The 18,187-nt window shown below is 47.7% G+C and overlaps 1 protein-coding gene across 1 annotated transcript in view; it reads left to right on the forward strand.

Annotated features, from left to right (window-relative positions):
• Positions 1 to 1,656: 1,656 nt before the first annotated feature.
• The window catches only part of LOC119095982 (G-protein coupled receptor GRL101), a gene marked incomplete in the record, with an annotated part of 113,453 nt that continues 96,922 nt past the window's right edge, over positions 1,657 to 18,187 (forward strand). The window contains 4 exon segments of the mRNA XM_037218848.1: positions 1,657 to 1,726; positions 5,084 to 5,221; positions 16,481 to 16,648; positions 17,477 to 17,581. Coding sequence (XP_037074743.1) covers positions 5,152 to 5,221; positions 16,481 to 16,648; positions 17,477 to 17,581 — 343 coding nt within the window.

The raw sequence follows: 18,187 nt of genomic DNA on the forward strand, positions 1-18,187 counted from the left end.
CGAACTAACGGTGCTCCACGACTATATTTCTTGCTATATATTATGAGGTTAAAACTCACAACAGGAAGGTACGACACGACTAGCGTGCCATCGGGGCCACACAGGCTCAGGAATAGTTTTGTTGTGCTTATATTTTTTGAGAAAGATAACTTTGTCGGGTCTCTGAGAAATTTTGTTTGATTGGACGATATTGCTTGGCAAAATCTATCCCTTAAACTGAAAGTCAGCATTGCAGCGAGCATGACGAAACGTAGTTCTAAATGTGCACAGATACGCGATGCTAGGAGGTGGGGAAGGGATGTGGAGGTAGCAATGTGTGACAACAGAAGACACGCATCTTTGGTAAACAGACCGTATGAATGCTTTGCTTTCAATCGGCAAACAAGTGTTGTCAGAAGTGGTGTTTAATCTGATGCGTCTGACATATGAAATGAAACTTCAGGGCTAACAACTTCAGGCTGACATCAAAGAGCCGTTGTCTGAAGGCCACGGCGAGCGCAGCTGTGGAAGGAACTTGGAACAAAGAACGTAAATCACATTGCAAAGCAATAAGTCGGCCCCATTGGTGTCCGGAGGCGAGATTTCTCAACGTGTCATGGGATCGCTGATTGGCCACTTAGTCAGTTTTAATGCAGGCAGCTCTGTATCCGACACTGCAGATCCAGACTGGGTCCAGCGCCTGGCATTGCCCGACTGCAAATACTTGTAAGGGATTACGTGCATGCTTCGGCGATGTTTCCGTAAATCTTATCCCGCACAATACCGCCCAGACGTACAATGTGCTGTATAATGTCCCACAGCAAGCTTGAAAATAACTTACTTTGGTGGCGTTCATACGTCACAATTCTTCTTCATAATGCTTACGGCTGCAAATCGGTCAACCTGAGTTATGCCTCCGTCGGGCGACAGAAGTCTAGGGGCGTGTGGGTGCTATTTTGGTCCGGTGCGTCCTCTTTGACTGGGTTTGACCTTCTCAGCCGCCACGAATTTTACAAGGAAAGAACGACTAAATTTACCATAGGTGCTAAGCCAAAGACAACGTTGCACGGGTTCACTGGCTGACATGACATTGGAGCACACACAGTCACAGTGCAGGGCTTTTTGTATTGTCAGGACGTCGAGTGTATTAAGTGAAGTTAAGCCCGGGTGACCAACGGCTGAAGACCATGGCTTCTTACAGTGCAACTGGGTGTGCACTCACACCACACATCTATTTATTATTTTACGACTATCAAGAAGCTGCAGATTTGGAATACTTAAGACCATTGTACCAACGATCCCCTTTTTATCATCGCATCACCAATCTAGCGCTTTCTCGTACGGCACGAGACACGCTTCCATTCCCGACGCACCCCGACCCGTCCGCCACATCACGGCGTTCGCCGACACGGCAGTCAGCGGGTGCCACACTGCGTCGGTCCCGAGCTCGTTGACGCTCGCGATCCGCGGCTGTCGGTGTCGATCTGACCCCTGACATAACCGACCCAGACAGGGCTCGTCCACCCTCGGGCTCGCCGCCCGTCAGCCCTGACAGACGACCGCGCTATCACGGCGGCAGCACGCCGGCTACGTCGCACGTGCGACGCCGCGCCAGTTCGGTGCTGCGCTCGCCCAGCGCCGCGGCCAGACAGCTAGCGGCTAACGAGCTTTCCGCCAGGAAAGGCATGTGTGTCATGGTGAGCTGAGCAAGCTTCGGTGGCGATTGACGTCATTACTGCGTGTCAATGTAAGCAAATGTGGAGTGGCAGTCATGTTCGTCCTGTTGTACTCTCCGATCTTACGACGCATGTTGTTTGTGAGTACATCAGCGGCAACTAACATATTTTCTTCCCAGGACAGTAACGGTGGTTGTATTTCGGACATAGCAAATACATTGACAATGTACTCTAAAACCTTCTGATAGCTGCTAACTTACCTTCTGATTGACAAGCGTCCGGGCGTCCGGCCGGGTATTGCATCGCTCCTGCTCTGCCGCTGCTGGTTCCAACTCCAGTTTGGCCGAACACCATCCTTGGCGCTCGCTGTCCCCCAGCGGGCGCCAGCATGGCGCGATGTTTACGCTCCGTCACCGCGTGCACGCGCGCCTGTCGCCGCGACGGCGGTCCGGGTGTCATCCACCCGTCAGGCGGAGTCGCCCGACCTCGCCAAGCACTGCCCGGACGCGGCGGCACCACGGCGTCAGGAGCGCCCGAACGTGCGGCTCCGGGCGTCGGCCGTCCGGACTCACGCGGCATAAAGTTAACTGGATTACGCCGCGGTTCAAGCTTTATTATTGGGGCCGGCGCATGGCCTGGCGGGTGAGATACAATCGCGCCCCCGCCGCGAACCGCTTCCTTATTGGCTGCAGGAGACTTCGCTGCACACTATTAGGCTCGCGCCGAGCTGGCTTGTGGGTCGCTTGGCGGAAGGCTCGGCGGGGAAATTGCAACGACAAATCCAACTAGCGATTGCGCGCGAACTGTGTGCGCGCGCGCGGTGCGCACTCGAAAAGCGGGCCGTGTTTCTATGGGTGGAACGCAGCTTGTCCAAAGCTGGGTGAGACGCACGATTTCTTATAGGCTGGCGTCTATATCTTATACGATTTCTTACGCACGATATCTTATACGATTTCTATAGGAGATGAGAAAAGGAAGGCTTTCGACGCAAAATGTTAATTTGTACGTTGTTTATGTCAGTTGGAAATACGTTATTTCAAACAATTCACGACGCTTAATTCCAGTTTCGTGTAAGGACTTATAAGCTTCTTGGACTTGCAAGCAGCTTTGCACCTCTGTCCGTTAGAATGATGCATGCCACACCGCATTACACGCACGCGTGCCGAAGTGCGTCATGCTCTTGTATATAAGAGACGCTCTGGAACCAAAATTGGGTTGAATAACCCATTGGTGCCATTTGCTGCGTAATATGGCGCACTTATTCAGCGTTGCGATTTAAAGAACCTTTTAGCAGCGTGTCGCGAGCAATCTCATACTTCTACGATGTGCGGAAATCAGCTTCCGAAAAGCGACGCCCATGTGCCACGTCCATTAGTGTAAGCGATTCGCGAAAAATCCGACGTCGGGCTTTTGGTGACTTCGCCTCACACCACACCGCCCACAACCTGCCGTACCCTTGCGGCGAGAGTGACAATCGAGGATGCTTGCTGAGCAGACGTCGGGACGAGAACGGATCCAAGCTTCAAACTTTGGCGCCGAGTTTAACATACCGATCCGTTTAACTTCAAAGCCAAAAAGAAATAGAGGAAAATTTACCTTGGAACCCTTGGATAAGGGGAAGACGCAGTTAAAAAAGCTTTCTGACTTCCCACAAAGGAAATTTTATCAGAAGACGAACCCACTTCTTGCGCCCCTCATCGGGAGTCGCACCCACCCCTGCGCCCCTCATCAACCCCTTGGAACCCTCCAGCGGCGTGGGAGGTGACGGACAACGCTCCATAGTCCGGGCTGGTCGCTCGCAGTGCTTCCAGGACCGGGCATGCAGCACCACGGTACATAGGCGTCACTTTCCCCGACACTTCAGCAAAACTGATACGCGACAGCGCCACTGGCACGTCACGTGCCGATGTGACACAGCATCTCCTGGGTCCGCGCGCTTAGTCAGTGGTTTATTTTCAGAAAGGATGGTCAAAGGTCAGTTTACCTTTGGTCAAGCGTCAATTTGCCTACGAACAGATCAAAATACGTTTATCAGCTTGGCCGAAACGGTACGTGAGCAGCCTATGCAATGATTGTGTCCGTTCTAACGGGACAAAACAAGTTTTAGCCCACGCCCTACCGGGGCTTCCCGACCGCCTCGCTCTGCGGGGGGAGGGAGATCCCACGGGCTGTGAGTGAATAAGCGAGATAAAACAGTGCAGTTAGAAGACCGCCGGAGTAATTGCCAATCAAATTCTCTAAGGAAGTTATGCTTTTTATTTCTCATCAGTAGGTGACCTTCCAGGTAATGGCAATGACCTGAAGGCCGGCCAAAATTGCGAAATCGGGACTTTCTTAGACACAATACTCTGCACCAGAAGCCCACCCTGCAGACCAGTTTTAGCCACAGGAATGGCCATAGCCACGACAATTTCTCGGTGGCTTTCCTCAGTCTTTTTATGGTATGAAATGACGAATAGATGGCCCGCGCCAGGTGGTCCTGTCGCCTCCCAAACGAGCTTTATTTTCCTGCAGAAAATCTCATCATTTGTTTTTGCGAACCATTTTGCCAGAATTCATATACTCAAGCAAAACTAAAAGATCAAAACACAAATTTTGAAGTTAACTAAGCAAAAATCATGTTTTAGGTCGAATTTAGCAGACACGCCGACCGCACAACGGCAAAAAGTTTCCTCGACGTCAGTGTAACTTTACTTGACCCCAGCACCCCGGGAAAAGACCAACTTAATTGATCGGGTCCGAAGACTCACTAAACTACCCTTTTTACATGCTGGTAATGATGCTCCCTCTCCATGTTATTTTCAGCCCAACCTTTAATGATGATCAATTTCCAATGTGATCAGTGATGATCAAGAATGATCAATTGCCAACTACTTGCGTTACGAATCCGGAGCAGATAGAAAAACGACCGATAACTCCTGCGAACCTTCGGCAGTGGCCCCGTGAAAATGATTTTCGTGACGTGACGAGACACGAGGTCGCAACTGGCACCAAAACGTGGGATTTTTTTCAAATGCGTACTGTGGCGGGCGGCGGTGCGCCTCTCCCTACTATTTTCCTGCCACATCGGAAATAACTAGGTGGTCGATTGTGACTTCCCGGAATGCGATGGTTCGGAGGTATTCATATTGGAGTTGCACCGTTTTTAATATATTGCATTTTTATTCGCGATGCTTAAATATTGTTGGCCATCCATTATGCCCGACCGCGACGCCGGATACTCCGCTCGAGCTGATGGGTCATCAGACGCTGAACACTTAATGGCTTCTTATGACTCTTTGGTAGAGGACTTAAAGGGCGCGTAGCCCTGTTCGCCTAGGCTTTCTTACCATTTATGTGCGATTGCAGTCGCGTCGGTGATGATCATATCCGTCCCATGACGTTCATGGCTTCTTACTAGCATAATGACTCTGGACTCGATTTCACAGGTAGATTCAAGATCAAGACAAAGACAACGCCGTGGCGATAACGAAGCCCTTGGAGCAAACGCTTTAAGATGTTCACAACTCTCGTTCTGGCGGGGGTGCTCTCCATCTGCACGGCCTTAGGGGAGGCACGGACCAACGGTGAGTGTCGGCTGCGCCTGCGGCAGACATCATGCAGGACGGAGCGCAGACCTGTGACAGGTCCGGGCAGGGCCTGTGTCCATCAGGCAGACGAGCGCAGACCTGTACAGAGCCGGGCAGGGCTGTGTCCTGTCACGCCCAGGCAAGGCCAGACTTGCATGCACTGTATTCTTCGTGCAGAGAACGTTGTGGATATACATGATGCCTATCTGATGTACATTCGGGACTTCAGAAAACGAGGCATAGCTTTTCTGTCCATTGTTTGTGTAAATAACTCAATACACTGTTTACCGGCAGCAACGCCCCTACATTGGCATATTGTTCTTGGTTTGGTTTCATGGGACATGTAAGTAGGCAAATAAGTGAACATATACATACACACACACATTATTATATATATATATATATATATATATATATATATATATAAACACACACACACACACACACACCACCACACACGCAACACCACACACACACACACCACACACACACGCACCACACACAACACATACACACACATATATAATATATATAGATATATATATATATATATATATATATATATATATAGATATATATATATGTATGTGCTTGTGCGTTGCCTGCGTGCGCGTTTCGTTTTGATGCCATTGGAAATGACAGCATATCGGATATCGCTTGATTGATGTGTGCCATATGGATATTCACTTGCTAACCTTGGTGGTGTGGTCGTAGTGTGGCCGGTATGCAAGCTTGGTAGGCGCGCGCCGGTGGGGCATTTATGCCAGTAGACAACGTTACTCACTTTCTGAATCAATTAGTTGCGTACAGGCTGTTCTCTTTTACTATGTTTGATAGTCCGCGACTTTTGCAGTCAACTGTAAGCTCAATGTTGCCGTCCCGCCTTTGGGTGGGAATAATTTTCTTGATATCATATCACGAACAACATTCTCTTCAGCTCTTATGCAGTTAACACCCTGCTATCGTGCTACAGTTTAATCTACGTGTCTATCAGTTATTCATCTAACGATGGGACACGATTAATTTGGTGAAAAGAATCCTAAGAAATTACCTAAGAAACAAGTCAATTCCAGCTGTGGTACAGTATGACGTAATCACACCCCAATTCGAATTTGTGATGAAATGAAATTGATCAGTGATCTATGATAAAATTAAATCGCTAGGTTCAATGATGATAAGTCGGCACAGCTGAATGCACTTTTTAAAAGCAAAGAACGTGACACTGGTCGTCACAATTCTTTTTTGAGCTCCAGTGACATGCTGAGGCCGTCCTGCTCAACATCACGCTCACATTATGTCACGTTGGAGACGCCACACGACCGGCCGATAACAGAACCGTTTATCGCGGCGAGTATCCCCAAACAAACCTATCAGCGAATCATCACAACAGAGCAGCGGCCATGCTGGAGTTTGAGAGCCAATCAGCGCCAAGGGAACACCCGCGGGCAGAACTGCACGTCAGCTTCGCCTCGGTGCATAAAAAGACACGCCCTCCAAAATATTCGGCCTATTCAGGACCGTCCATCGTCACATAAGATGGATTGGAGAGCGGAGAGAGCCAGAGTAAGAGAGCCCGGTACCGAAACACGGAAGGGGAGGAAGCGAGGAGCAAAACCTGCGGGAGAGTGGCGCGCTGTCTCTCTCAGGACCGTCCCTCCCGCACCCTCAGGCAGCGGCAACTGGCACTGGCACTCGGCGCTCGGCAACCGAAGTCATTCGGAAGTGGAAGGAACAATCGGATAGCTGCAGCCTGCTCGCCGTGTCTGGCCTTCTGTCTCTCTCCTCAGCGTGGGATTTCTCTGCGAAGCCCACGCTCATTCATCAGACGTGAACTGGATGCGAGAGCGCAATCATACAATGTCTGTTTAAAAGCCCATCATGAACTAAAATCGGATGCTCAAGGAGCCGGGGAGCGGCACTGACACGCGCCGCGTGCGGGCCAGGGCTACCGCGCCAGGCAGTAGAGAGGAAAAATTGGCGATTAGTGCAATGGGGGGAGAAGATGTAGGCAGGCGCAAGCCAGGGCCTGGCTCCAGCATGCTCGTTTTAAAGCGATGTGCATGAATGTTTGTTTTTTTTACTGATTTTTATCGGCACACACAATCGGCACCAGGCGTGGTCATTGTGATATAGCGCGGATCGAGGAAGCGAGGAATGTCACAGCGCGATGAATGGTGGCGGACCGGATCACACGCAAACCGGAATCATGTCTCTTCGATATGGCATCAGAAATTTTCGTGACCCGTACAATTATTTTCACGTGACATTGGAGCCGTGGGAGGAAGAACTGTGACATTAGACAAGTAGAAGATCGTTTCGCGACGCACACGATTTTTCATGTTAACTTTAAGTTCGAAAATAACTTACTTTGTGATTCAACTCATTATCAACCGATTGGACACCTATGCACTGGATTGAGGCTGTTAAGCCTGCTTAGAAGTAAAATCAATTAGCGTCGCAGGACGGGAGTATTTTTGAAAGTTTTGTCTGTCCACATTCGATACGGGGCAATGAATCACTCCGAACAGGGTCATCGTTAGTTCTGCCCCGGAAATTGTCGTGATTGCTCGATTCATTGGCTGCATATGGACCCCTGGTGCAGAAAAACAGTAACTCCTGAGCGTTTAAGGGTAACTGGATTCAACAATTTCGGACAGAGGTCACACGTGATGGGCTTGAACTTCATCCGGATTAAATTATTCACTTCTATGCGTATTTATTATGCGTTTTATTATGCGTATTTATTATGCTATTTATTATGCGTATTTATTATGCGTATTTATTATGCATATGCGTATTTATTTCCATTCACTTTAATCTTTAACTGTCTTCTATGCTTGGCACCTCACTCGATATTTAATCACTCAGCTTCGTCACAGTTATTCACTAATTGCTTGACGCTAGCTGGAGTAGCAATCATGCTCGAGCCCGAAGAAGTAAGTGCGTTTGAAGAGCATACGTGCTCGCTTTGATGCTTCGTAGTGCGCTACAGAGCGGCGTGATGAACTGTCCTCTCCAGACGGCAAGGCCAGTCTCATTCGCGGAGAACGGTTGGAGGGCTACGATAAGAAAAACCAGTGCCAGTACAACTTTATAGACGTTGACAACCCGCGTAAGTCGGGGGTAATACCGCGCAAGGCACTAGTCAAAACACTTATGAATAGCGTCATGCTTGGTGAGGCCGGCAATACAATCTCGGCTGTATAGATTCAGGCTGGCAGGAGCAATGAAAACATGCTCTCATTCACGGCCATGACGGTGCCTGGGCGATAGCTAAGAATAAGAGCCACTCCGGGTCGTAGGACGAGGTTTTTTTGCTGCACGCTGCTGTCCCATTGGCGCGGTACCGGATCTGTCGTAATGCAACAACTCGACATGTCCAAAAGAACCGCGACGGCACATTACATCCGTGAGTTCAAGGGTTCTAAGGATCCCATTTAGAAAGGTTACTATGAGTCAGTACTACTTTGTGCCGTTTGTATCACTGGGGGACTAGAGAGTTACCGGAGCGAACTGAAAAATGGACGAACAAATGAAGCGTGAGGTATGGGGAGAATCGGAAAGAACTCGTGAAACAGGATGAAAGAGGGTAAATTATCAGGATCTGCAGGAGCAACAGTAACTCACGCGTGCCGAAAGGACGAACGAATATTGAATATAAAACCAGCTAATGTTTAAAGGGGATGTTTCACATTCGAGGATATTGGAGCAAGCATCACATATGATGAAACAAGCTCGCTTATAACCACTGGAACGCTTTTTAAGTGGAAGAGACTGCTCTAGAAAGCACAGTTCCCTGTTTAATAAAAATGTTCCCTAATGCGTCAGGGTTTGATAACGCGATTGTACCTTGCACAACATCGAGAGCCAGTCGATGGCCGTTATGCCTGGAAATCGTGCTCACAAACGTCATATAGGAGCGCTTCGTCAACTCTATTTCCTTGATCTTGATCTCCGCATGGCTTATGGACTGACAGGATTTGAATAGCGTTATTATGACATCATAAATACCAAGGTGACTTCAAAATACCATCTACGACAACCTTTCCCCATTTTCGCGGGCGTTTAGCTCAGAAACTAGAGGGGTTTGGATATTGAGAAGGGCAGGATTGCAAACAGCACTGAAAGGTTTTCAAGATGGTTTTTTTTATTTAAAGCCGAATATGGATGTGGAACACTTCATTTAAGCCAGCTATTGTTTATCATCTATAGATACAGTGGCGGGAGTCATAGGGGAGACGCTATACAGTGCGCGCAATAAACCGATTCATGTCAGTCGGCTGTAGCGGAGGATAGGGGCCTCCACGGGCACCTGTTTTCCCCATACCCAATCCGCCCGCTGCACATGACGTTTTACCCATACGGGCACGTGTTATCCCACACCCAATATACCAGCCGGACATGACGTTTCACCCCAACCACCCGTTACTTTGATCCTTTGTAACCTACTGTTGGAATTTTAAAAGCATCTTATTGATAATTTCCGGAAGAGCCTTACAAAAGTTTACACCCAAAACGTGCCCCGTCCCATTCATAGTTGCAAAAGCTGAGTGAATGGAGCCCATTGCGGCTAACAGCATCGCAAGCAGGAACATTACGTAGTCCTTCGTGAAGCATTTACCCGGAATTGCATAAACATCTTACCTATACACGTATCCGTAAAAGTAATTTTCCCGAATTATGCACCCAAACCATCTCGTTACCCACTCTATGTGCGTGTCCATGGGTTTACCCGGCCGGTGGATCCCATTACAACGGACGGAACACTAACAACTCCTCTCAATTTCATTATGTCAGTATCGTGACGTCAGCTCTTCTTCTGTGCAGTGAAGTTACCTCTGTGTCCCATCAGGTTCCGGCCGGCCCCTCAAACTGTTTGTAGTTCTGAGATGAACACTGGGTGCTGCGCATTTTATTGGAGCGAATTTTTTTTCGGTGGTCTACCGGGCCAGAATGAACGACGACAAGTCGTGAAAAGCTTTTGCTGGATTTCGAACAAAGGCACCCAAAAACCATAATGAGTGTTGCTAACAACCGGGCATGGTTTCCAAACCTCCAGAAATATAATTTTCAAACGATCACAAATGTTGCAGAGCATTGCAATCATTAATTTGAGCGAATGTAGTCTCCGGGATATTGTGATTGTGGCGAAACCCTTTAAAAAGATAAAACACCCAATGGTCAAGTTCAGACTCTTGTTGAAACTACAGGATTACAATTTTTTACATTTGAATTCGACAGTACATATCCCAGCAAACACCTGCATCGATTCGGCACGGATAAAGCCAGAAAAGCTCTTCGAGAGATATTGCAAGGCTGAAGAAATATTCCCCTTCACCATAGAATGGGTTTACTTCTTTCCGCTTGACTATCAGAGTCCTATCATAAAATATGTAAGCATATATTTTTCGAAGTCGACTGACGCCTTGGTATTCTTTATAAACGACGCGTTCCCAGTCTTAGTTCTGACGACTTTGGGAACAGCAGGTACGCAGAACCTGTAGCTTACATTACAATTCGCTCATGCAATGAAAACGCGCCGACATTGTTACATGCGTAGATGTGTAGGCGAATCTGCCGCGGAGCGTTGCCACGGCGTACGCGTGACGAAGCTCTGCCGTTACAGCGGCGCAGGCATGCTAACGTGATGACCTACCGACTCTGTGCCAGTACCGCACACGTAAGACTGGCAGGATTTCTGCCTGCGTTGTAATAAGCATCTACCGGTTCCAGGGGCAAGGCGATGAGATACACGCTGGCGCGCTTCCACCGGAACCATGAACTGATCTAAACCAGCGGCGGGAATCAACGTTAATACGCGCTCGGGAGGAAGATTAATTTGATCCCTCTCCCGGTGGTTTCTTCAAAACAATGTTTAAACAGAGCTTAACTTTTCACAGCTGCAGGAATTGAACACCGATATTTGGTAAACATATTAGATGTACCGTGTAATTTTGCTGACCTATGGCAGGTCGAAGTCAGGCCGTGGCTGTCAAAATGTCATTTCTGGGGAATCGCTCAACCTGATGCGAAAACGGAGTGCTAGACGAGTCCATACATCTCTCAGATATTTCTAAGACAATAAAACAATGAAGTTAGAATTGCAATACATTCCACTGACCTAAGATCAGGTGTAAAAGTCAGGCCAGGGTCAAAACTAATCTGTTTTTTTTATTGGTGAGCTTACTGTACTCAGTAATTTCTGATACTCATTTCAAATCTCTTGATGACAGGGGCCGCAACAGGCATCTTTTATGGACATTTTGAAGGTCAGATTAGGCCACTGGCCTAAAATAGCCTGGGCAAACCATTTATTTTAGCAAGGTACCACCTAGCGTATTCCTTAACTAAAACTAACTAGCGTATTCCTTAACTAAAAAACAAAACGAGCTAGAATGTTTTTGTTCACCATGACCTTGTAAAGATCACATAAGGTCACTGATCTGAAGTGCACGCCAATAACCTTTGGCTTAGAACAGGCATCTATGTTCAAGACGGCTGCATGAGAGGTCGAAAACCATTTTGTGCATCAATCTTAAGTTTGACGTTGTTGGACCTTATTTGACTTAAAGGTGACAATATATGGACCCATAATTTTTACATAAGTGAGTTAGCATACAGATCAACTCATCCTGTCAATGTCGTGCATCTACCTCTCTTGATTTTTTAGATATCGTGGGTTCAATTTAATCCCTTATCCCATCCCAGCGAAGGATTTTCAACCGGCCAACCGAGCGTGTGTTAATGTTTATCAAGATCCGTCAACGTTTTATATTCATATCGAGAGAGAGAGCGAGAGAGAGAGAGAGAGAGAGAGAGAGAGAGAAGGGAGGAGAGAGAGAGAGAGAGAGGAGAGAGAGAGAGAGAGAGAGAGAGAGAGAGAGAGAGAGAGAGAGAGAGAGAGAGAGAGAGAGAGAGAGGAGAGAGAGAAGAGAGAGAGAGAGAGAGAGAGAGAGAGGAGAGAGAGAGAGAGAGAGACGAGAGAGGACACAGAGACAGAGAGTTCCGCCGAGTTTTTTTCATCAGGAAGCCATGTCCGTACATAAAACGCCAAGACATAGGCCTGGGCCTGTTGGGCCGCATAATAGCATCCCATCCCACAGCCGCGTGGAATGCGAGCGATCCCGTCCGATTCATTATTGCAGTACAATTCTGTTCCACCACTGACCTTCCCTTATGCCTTCGCGTCGGGGCTGTGCTCAAAGTAAGGCATTCTATAACCACACAGTGCACACAGATTGTGCACACACAGTGACCACACAGCACACAGATTGCCGTCAACAGCATCCCGACATCGGTTACTGTTGGAGACGAAGTCCCCACTGGCATATTGCCGAAGGAAATAACGAGCAGCAGCATCGAATGCCTTTGTCATTTTTACATGTGAAGCAGCGATCAGAAAGCATAAAAATGGCAACTGGAGTTTTTTTATTCAAACGCGGTTTTGAGCGCGATCTGACCTATTGAGGCGGGTGGCTGATTGGTTGACGCGGTGCGGAAGACGTAGCTCATTCGAGGGATCGTTAGCCTTACATCCGTAAGTCGTAAGGTTCCAGCAGCTGACCGTTGAGCCATTGCGAAGGTTTGCAGCGCTTTCCTCCATTCCTAGTGTTTCCAGCACCCTTGTTAGGGCATAGATCGATAGCGTGAAGTTTTAACAAACTAGCCCCCTAGCTCAACGGTACATTCTGTTCGAAAAAAACATTCTCGTGAGACGTCATTATAAATTATTGCTGTGCGCCGTGTTCTTTCAGGTCGCCTCACGGCGGCAGCTCGCTTCAAAATAAGTAAACTAGATATCCACGATGAGATACAACGGATAAAGTTTGAGATATTAACGATTTTTCCCCAGCTCGAGCCAGTTTCATACATTAAATCGGTAGCACGATGCGTTGTAGTGTTATGGGGGTGGGCTTTCCGTGACAAAAATGATTATTTGCGCTACTCAGTGAGCAGTTTCAGAGCGGCTAGAGGATGATTAAACGGAATGTTCCACATGGTAAGATGCATAAGATTTACAAGCATCGGGCATGATGAAGTAGGCTCATTTATGATAGATGGTATGCTTTTAATTGGAAAGCACTGCTCTGGACAACACAGTTTCTCTCTCAAGTAAATATGCTTCTCAACGCGTCATTGTTTGATTGCGCCAACGTACCTTGTGCAACATTGATCGAGAGCCAATTGACTACAGTGTCTGGAAATCATACTCACGAACGCCAGATATGGACAACTCTACAATTATACTTTTATTGACCTTGATCGCCTCATGGCTAAGAGAATGACAGGATTGGACGACGGTAATGTGGCGTCATGAATGCCTGGGCGACCTTAAACTAGTCTCTCTGAAATAGCCCGCACATCTTCGTGGGCGTTTAGCTCAGAAACCAGACAGGTTTAGGTCTTCAGAAGGGCAAGGCTGTGAACTGCACCTAATGATCTTCAAGACGGCCATTCAGCTCAAAACTCCATACAAATGTGGAGTAGCCCCTTGAAGCCCTTCAAATGGTCTAGCAGTGTAGGCATCTGTCAAGTTCGCGGCAGGTCTCGGTGCCATCGGCAGGCCACGTGACCTGACAACAGCTGTCAGTAATGGGGGCGGGCTGGCGTCCCTCCGTCGTGTTGCGGATCGATCACCTGCCCACTCAGTCTCGGGCGACTGGCCCCACAACCCCTACTCGATTGGCGTCGAGCGCGCTCTCGACCGGCTGACGCTCGACACAGATCGAGACTGTCTTGTCCTCGCGCCCAATCAGGGTCGGGCATGCTCTCGACACGCTGATGCTCGCCACAGCTCGAGAGCTCTCTCGTCTTCACGCCCGATCGACGTCGAGCGCAATTTCGACCGGCTGCGTGACGTGGCGTAGATGTGGCCTGAGATGAGCATCTAACATATTCATCCGGAAATATTAGGGAATAGCAACTATGCGCGGCAAGATCGCTGCGTTGTCACGCGTCAAGGAACTGGGATAGATGGTCTCGTCTCGTACTGTTCGTAACGCGATATGTTGCGCCGTATGTCTGCGAAATCTTTATTCTTGCGAAAGGGAGAACTCATTAGCATTTGCCATGCATTTGGTCTTCACTAGGATGTGACATTTGACACCTTGCATTTATCCCAAGGATATTTGGTTTAGTTTCGTTGCAGCTACTACGTCCGCGCATTGCGTGTGTTGAGCCTCCTAGCAGTAACCAAACGAAGCGATTTATCACGTTGCACCATCTATTTCCAGAACGTCTCCGGCAGGCATGGCCAGCCATATTTCATTGTAACTTTATCAGACCGTGTTTGGTGTTCCAGATTTTTCAGCACGACCGCTTTCGCCGCTGCCAGTCAGCGCATGGTAATTCGTAATTGTGCATGTGGCGAGAGGGTCGTGCCGTACGTTGCGGTGGTGTGGACAGGACAGTTATTGGTTTCCGATATGTCGACGAGGCATTGTTCGCCGGCTCTGCGCTCCGGCGCGATGAGATGTGCGCGCTCTTGGATTGTGATTTGGATTATGATTCGGATGGTGGATTCTGAGAAGCACTTTGAAGCTGGGCCTGATTAAAACAGTTTGACTAGCTTGCTGGGGCAACGGGACTTCGCCACCAACCACACGGAGCCTGAGTGGCGTCCGAAATCCAGAATGTGGAAGTTGTGGATAAAATTGCACTGGTGACGTAGAAGCTCTGTTAAATGTCATGATGTTGCGATAAAGATAGGCTTTTGCTTGATGCCACGGATACTTATAATTCGTAGTGAGGCCGCAGGTCGAGCTCATCTTTGTCATTTCAGGAAATATTGTGGCCTCGGCCGGCCAGACCTGTCAGGATTTTCCTTGAATTAGAGATTTGCAGCCGCTGGTGGTACCAAGCCGTTCTCAACTAGAAAGTTCACCGTTCTGAAACGTTGTTTTACTTGTCTAAGGCAATTGCAAGCATTATGTGTAATTAATGCAAAAATTCCGACACCACCAATTGAAACCACGTTCCCATCTCTGTAACACATGAATGCAACTATAAGAAACATACGCCGTTTGGTACAAGAGAAACGGACAGTCTCATTGGCAAATTGTGGGCACATGGGTTAGGCCGGTCATAGGCATTCAAGCACTAGCCACGAATCTGCCAATTGGGAGCGTTTTGTTGGGCTGGTGTCAGATTTCAGAATCCTCAGAAGGTGAAGACACGAATTAAGTTGAACAGTGTATGTGAATGTAGCGATATAAAATTCTAGGCCAGCTCAACTCCGACCCATAATAAAGTTCATAACCGGCCGGAAAGCCGCAGGCGCCGCCGTTCTAAAACCAAGTTTTGTATATGCCTACCATATTCGTTCTTTAGGGACCTAACAGGATTTTCTGACTGACCCAAATACATCAAGCAACGATTGAAATATATTAGCAACTATGCCCTGCAATGAAAATCACAACATGTAAAGCACTCCACAATACACTTCCTTGGTAGCCAGATTCTTCTATAAATCGTTGTTTCCAGTACAATAAATATCGGTCGTCTTCGGCGGAAGAAGGCACATTGCCGAAACACCAGCAGCTTAAGGCAATTTTTACTTCTGCCAGGTACGCAATCTAATACATCACTGGATGGGATTTGAACCAAAGGATATCGTGCGGTTAAGACTACACAGGAGTGTTGTTCAGCTCACTGTGAATAACATCCATCTGAAAATAAGCGAGTTTGCAGTGTTTATGTCACGGACACCGAAAAGTAAACAACTCCGACTTCGCCCAACTTGTCGTCAACATGGCATCGCCTTGTCAGGCGCAAAGGCAGACAACTTCCAGGAGCAGTCGTAGATCAGCATGTGAAAGTTAGATATCAATGCAGCTCTGTCCGCTCAACCCACGACAGGAGATGCTCCAACGCACTGGCGGCATCTGGCTGCATGGGCTTCCCAAAGTTAAATGATTGCATTTCCAGCTTTGTTAACGTAAGCGTAGTGGCACAGCGTTATCACCCAACTCGTTTTACGCGACAAAAAGCGTCTTACTGGAGCTATATACAAATTGGTTTGCCCTAGCAAACTGACTTTGTTTGCTCTCTAAAGCATATTGCATTCCATTAAGAGAGGTCGATAAGGGACTAACAAAGTGTTTGGTACATTGCCGTTCTGCTATAGATGTTCCATGTTACGTCATTGCTCGGTGCGCGCTCGTCCTCTGATATCTGTCCTTCAGTTCAGTTTGTTTTTGTCTGATATGATTACCCAGGTGCCTGCAAACCGTCAAAAGGATTCTTCGATGCTTGCAGGCAGCAGTGCGGTCGTTAGTGAAGCTCGTTCTCTGCCGGCAAACAGCACCTGTGACGTCAATGGGACCAGCTTTCTGTGCTCACCGCTGGAGTGCGTGGGTCTCGACCTGACCTGCGACGGCGTGCCCCACTGCTCCAACGGTGCAGACGAGGCTGTCACGCTATGTGGTAAGTTGTTGGCACACGTATCGGGTATTTTGTACTTGATTTTCTTGTTATCTCTGGATTGGCCCGGAAAAGAAACCAGATGGGAAGTTTTCGTACCAGGGTCCAACGCTCTAAATAGGTGATACTTGGGTTCACATGGCAGCCTGAAGTGATCATAACATTTTGAATTCATCACGCATTGCCTAGACCTGTTTTGGGTGAAGCTTAAGAGCATTTGTAACGTTTGTTCCCTAAAACAACATGACATCGGCATTTCAAAATGTGATTGATTTTTGGATAATAAATAAAGATAATAGGTCGATAAAAGATCACCCTTGGAACTTTTAAAACTGGAGAGGCTATAGCAACAACCACATGGGCTGAAATGATCAATGAATTGAAACCGAATCGGGGAGTATTTTTTTGCTGCTGACGATTTGCTGTACGATTTGCGAACGCAGTCAATGCAATGCAATTGCTTTATCTTCTTACCTGAAGCAAATAAATACTCCTGCAGGCCTGTTCTAATGTCACATACTTTTTGCGATGTACCCCAATTCCACTGGAACCAAACCTATGGAAATGGATTTCGGATGTGGATCAAATGTTGCCTAGTCACAATCGGATTAGGCCCAAAAATTGAGCAGTCCGCCCGTGGTTATAGTGTTATTTTGCTAACTGAAGAGCCATAATAACCTCTGCACACAGTCTGGACTCATTTCATTCAGACTTTGACTCGAAACAATCATAATTAACAATCATTATCACGGGTCAAGGCATGACAAGTATGCATGTACTTCGTTCGCAGGGAAACAAATACGCCGGTAACAAACCTCCTTGTGCTGGCAGGCTGTCTGAGCAACGAGTTTTCCTGCGGCAACTCCTGCATCGACATTCTGAAGCGTTGCGACACGAAGGACGACTGTCCTGACGGCAGGGACGAGCAAAACTGCGGTAGGTGATGTGCAACGCAAACGTGTTCAACTACACATCCACGCATGTCCAGGGGACTCATTATTATCACCATGCACATTTCGAGCTTTGACGCTCCGATGCAACCAACAGTTCAGTCTGGTTGTGGTAGGGTGGCGTTGTTACCAACGGACAACATAATGCAGTTATGGGCTATCCGTTAATCAGTGATGTCAAATAATATGAAAAAAGAACGTTCTGGCTCAAATGGTTCCTTACCAACATCCTGCCGTCAACGTTGACCGCCTTACCAAGCTGTTCCGAAACGGATTACTCGCTTTACCTTACATTTTAGAGAAGTAGTGCACCGAACTTCCCCTATATTACAACTGCTGTGCCACTCGGTAACAACGTTCCTGGTGAAACGAAACAAATATGTTCATGCCCACCCTCGCTTTCTGCATCAGGAATACAAGCCACATTATTTTTGCTCAAAATGTCAGACGATCACAAATGCCACTTAATACGTCAGGATCCGGAAGAAGGTTTTTAGTACGTGCATCGCATTCAATACTTAAACGCCTTCAGCACGCCAAGCAAAGTGACGGTCTAAAATTTTACTGATGATTTTATAAAAGAGTCAGACTT

The sequence above is a fragment of the Pollicipes pollicipes genome, unplaced genomic scaffold, assembly GCF_011947565.3.
Source record: "Pollicipes pollicipes isolate AB1234 unplaced genomic scaffold, Ppol_2.1 Scaffold_4219;HRSCAF=4965_pilon_pilon_pilon, whole genome shotgun sequence".
NCBI classification, from domain to species: Eukaryota; Metazoa; Arthropoda; class Thecostraca; order Pollicipedomorpha; family Pollicipedidae; genus Pollicipes; species Pollicipes pollicipes.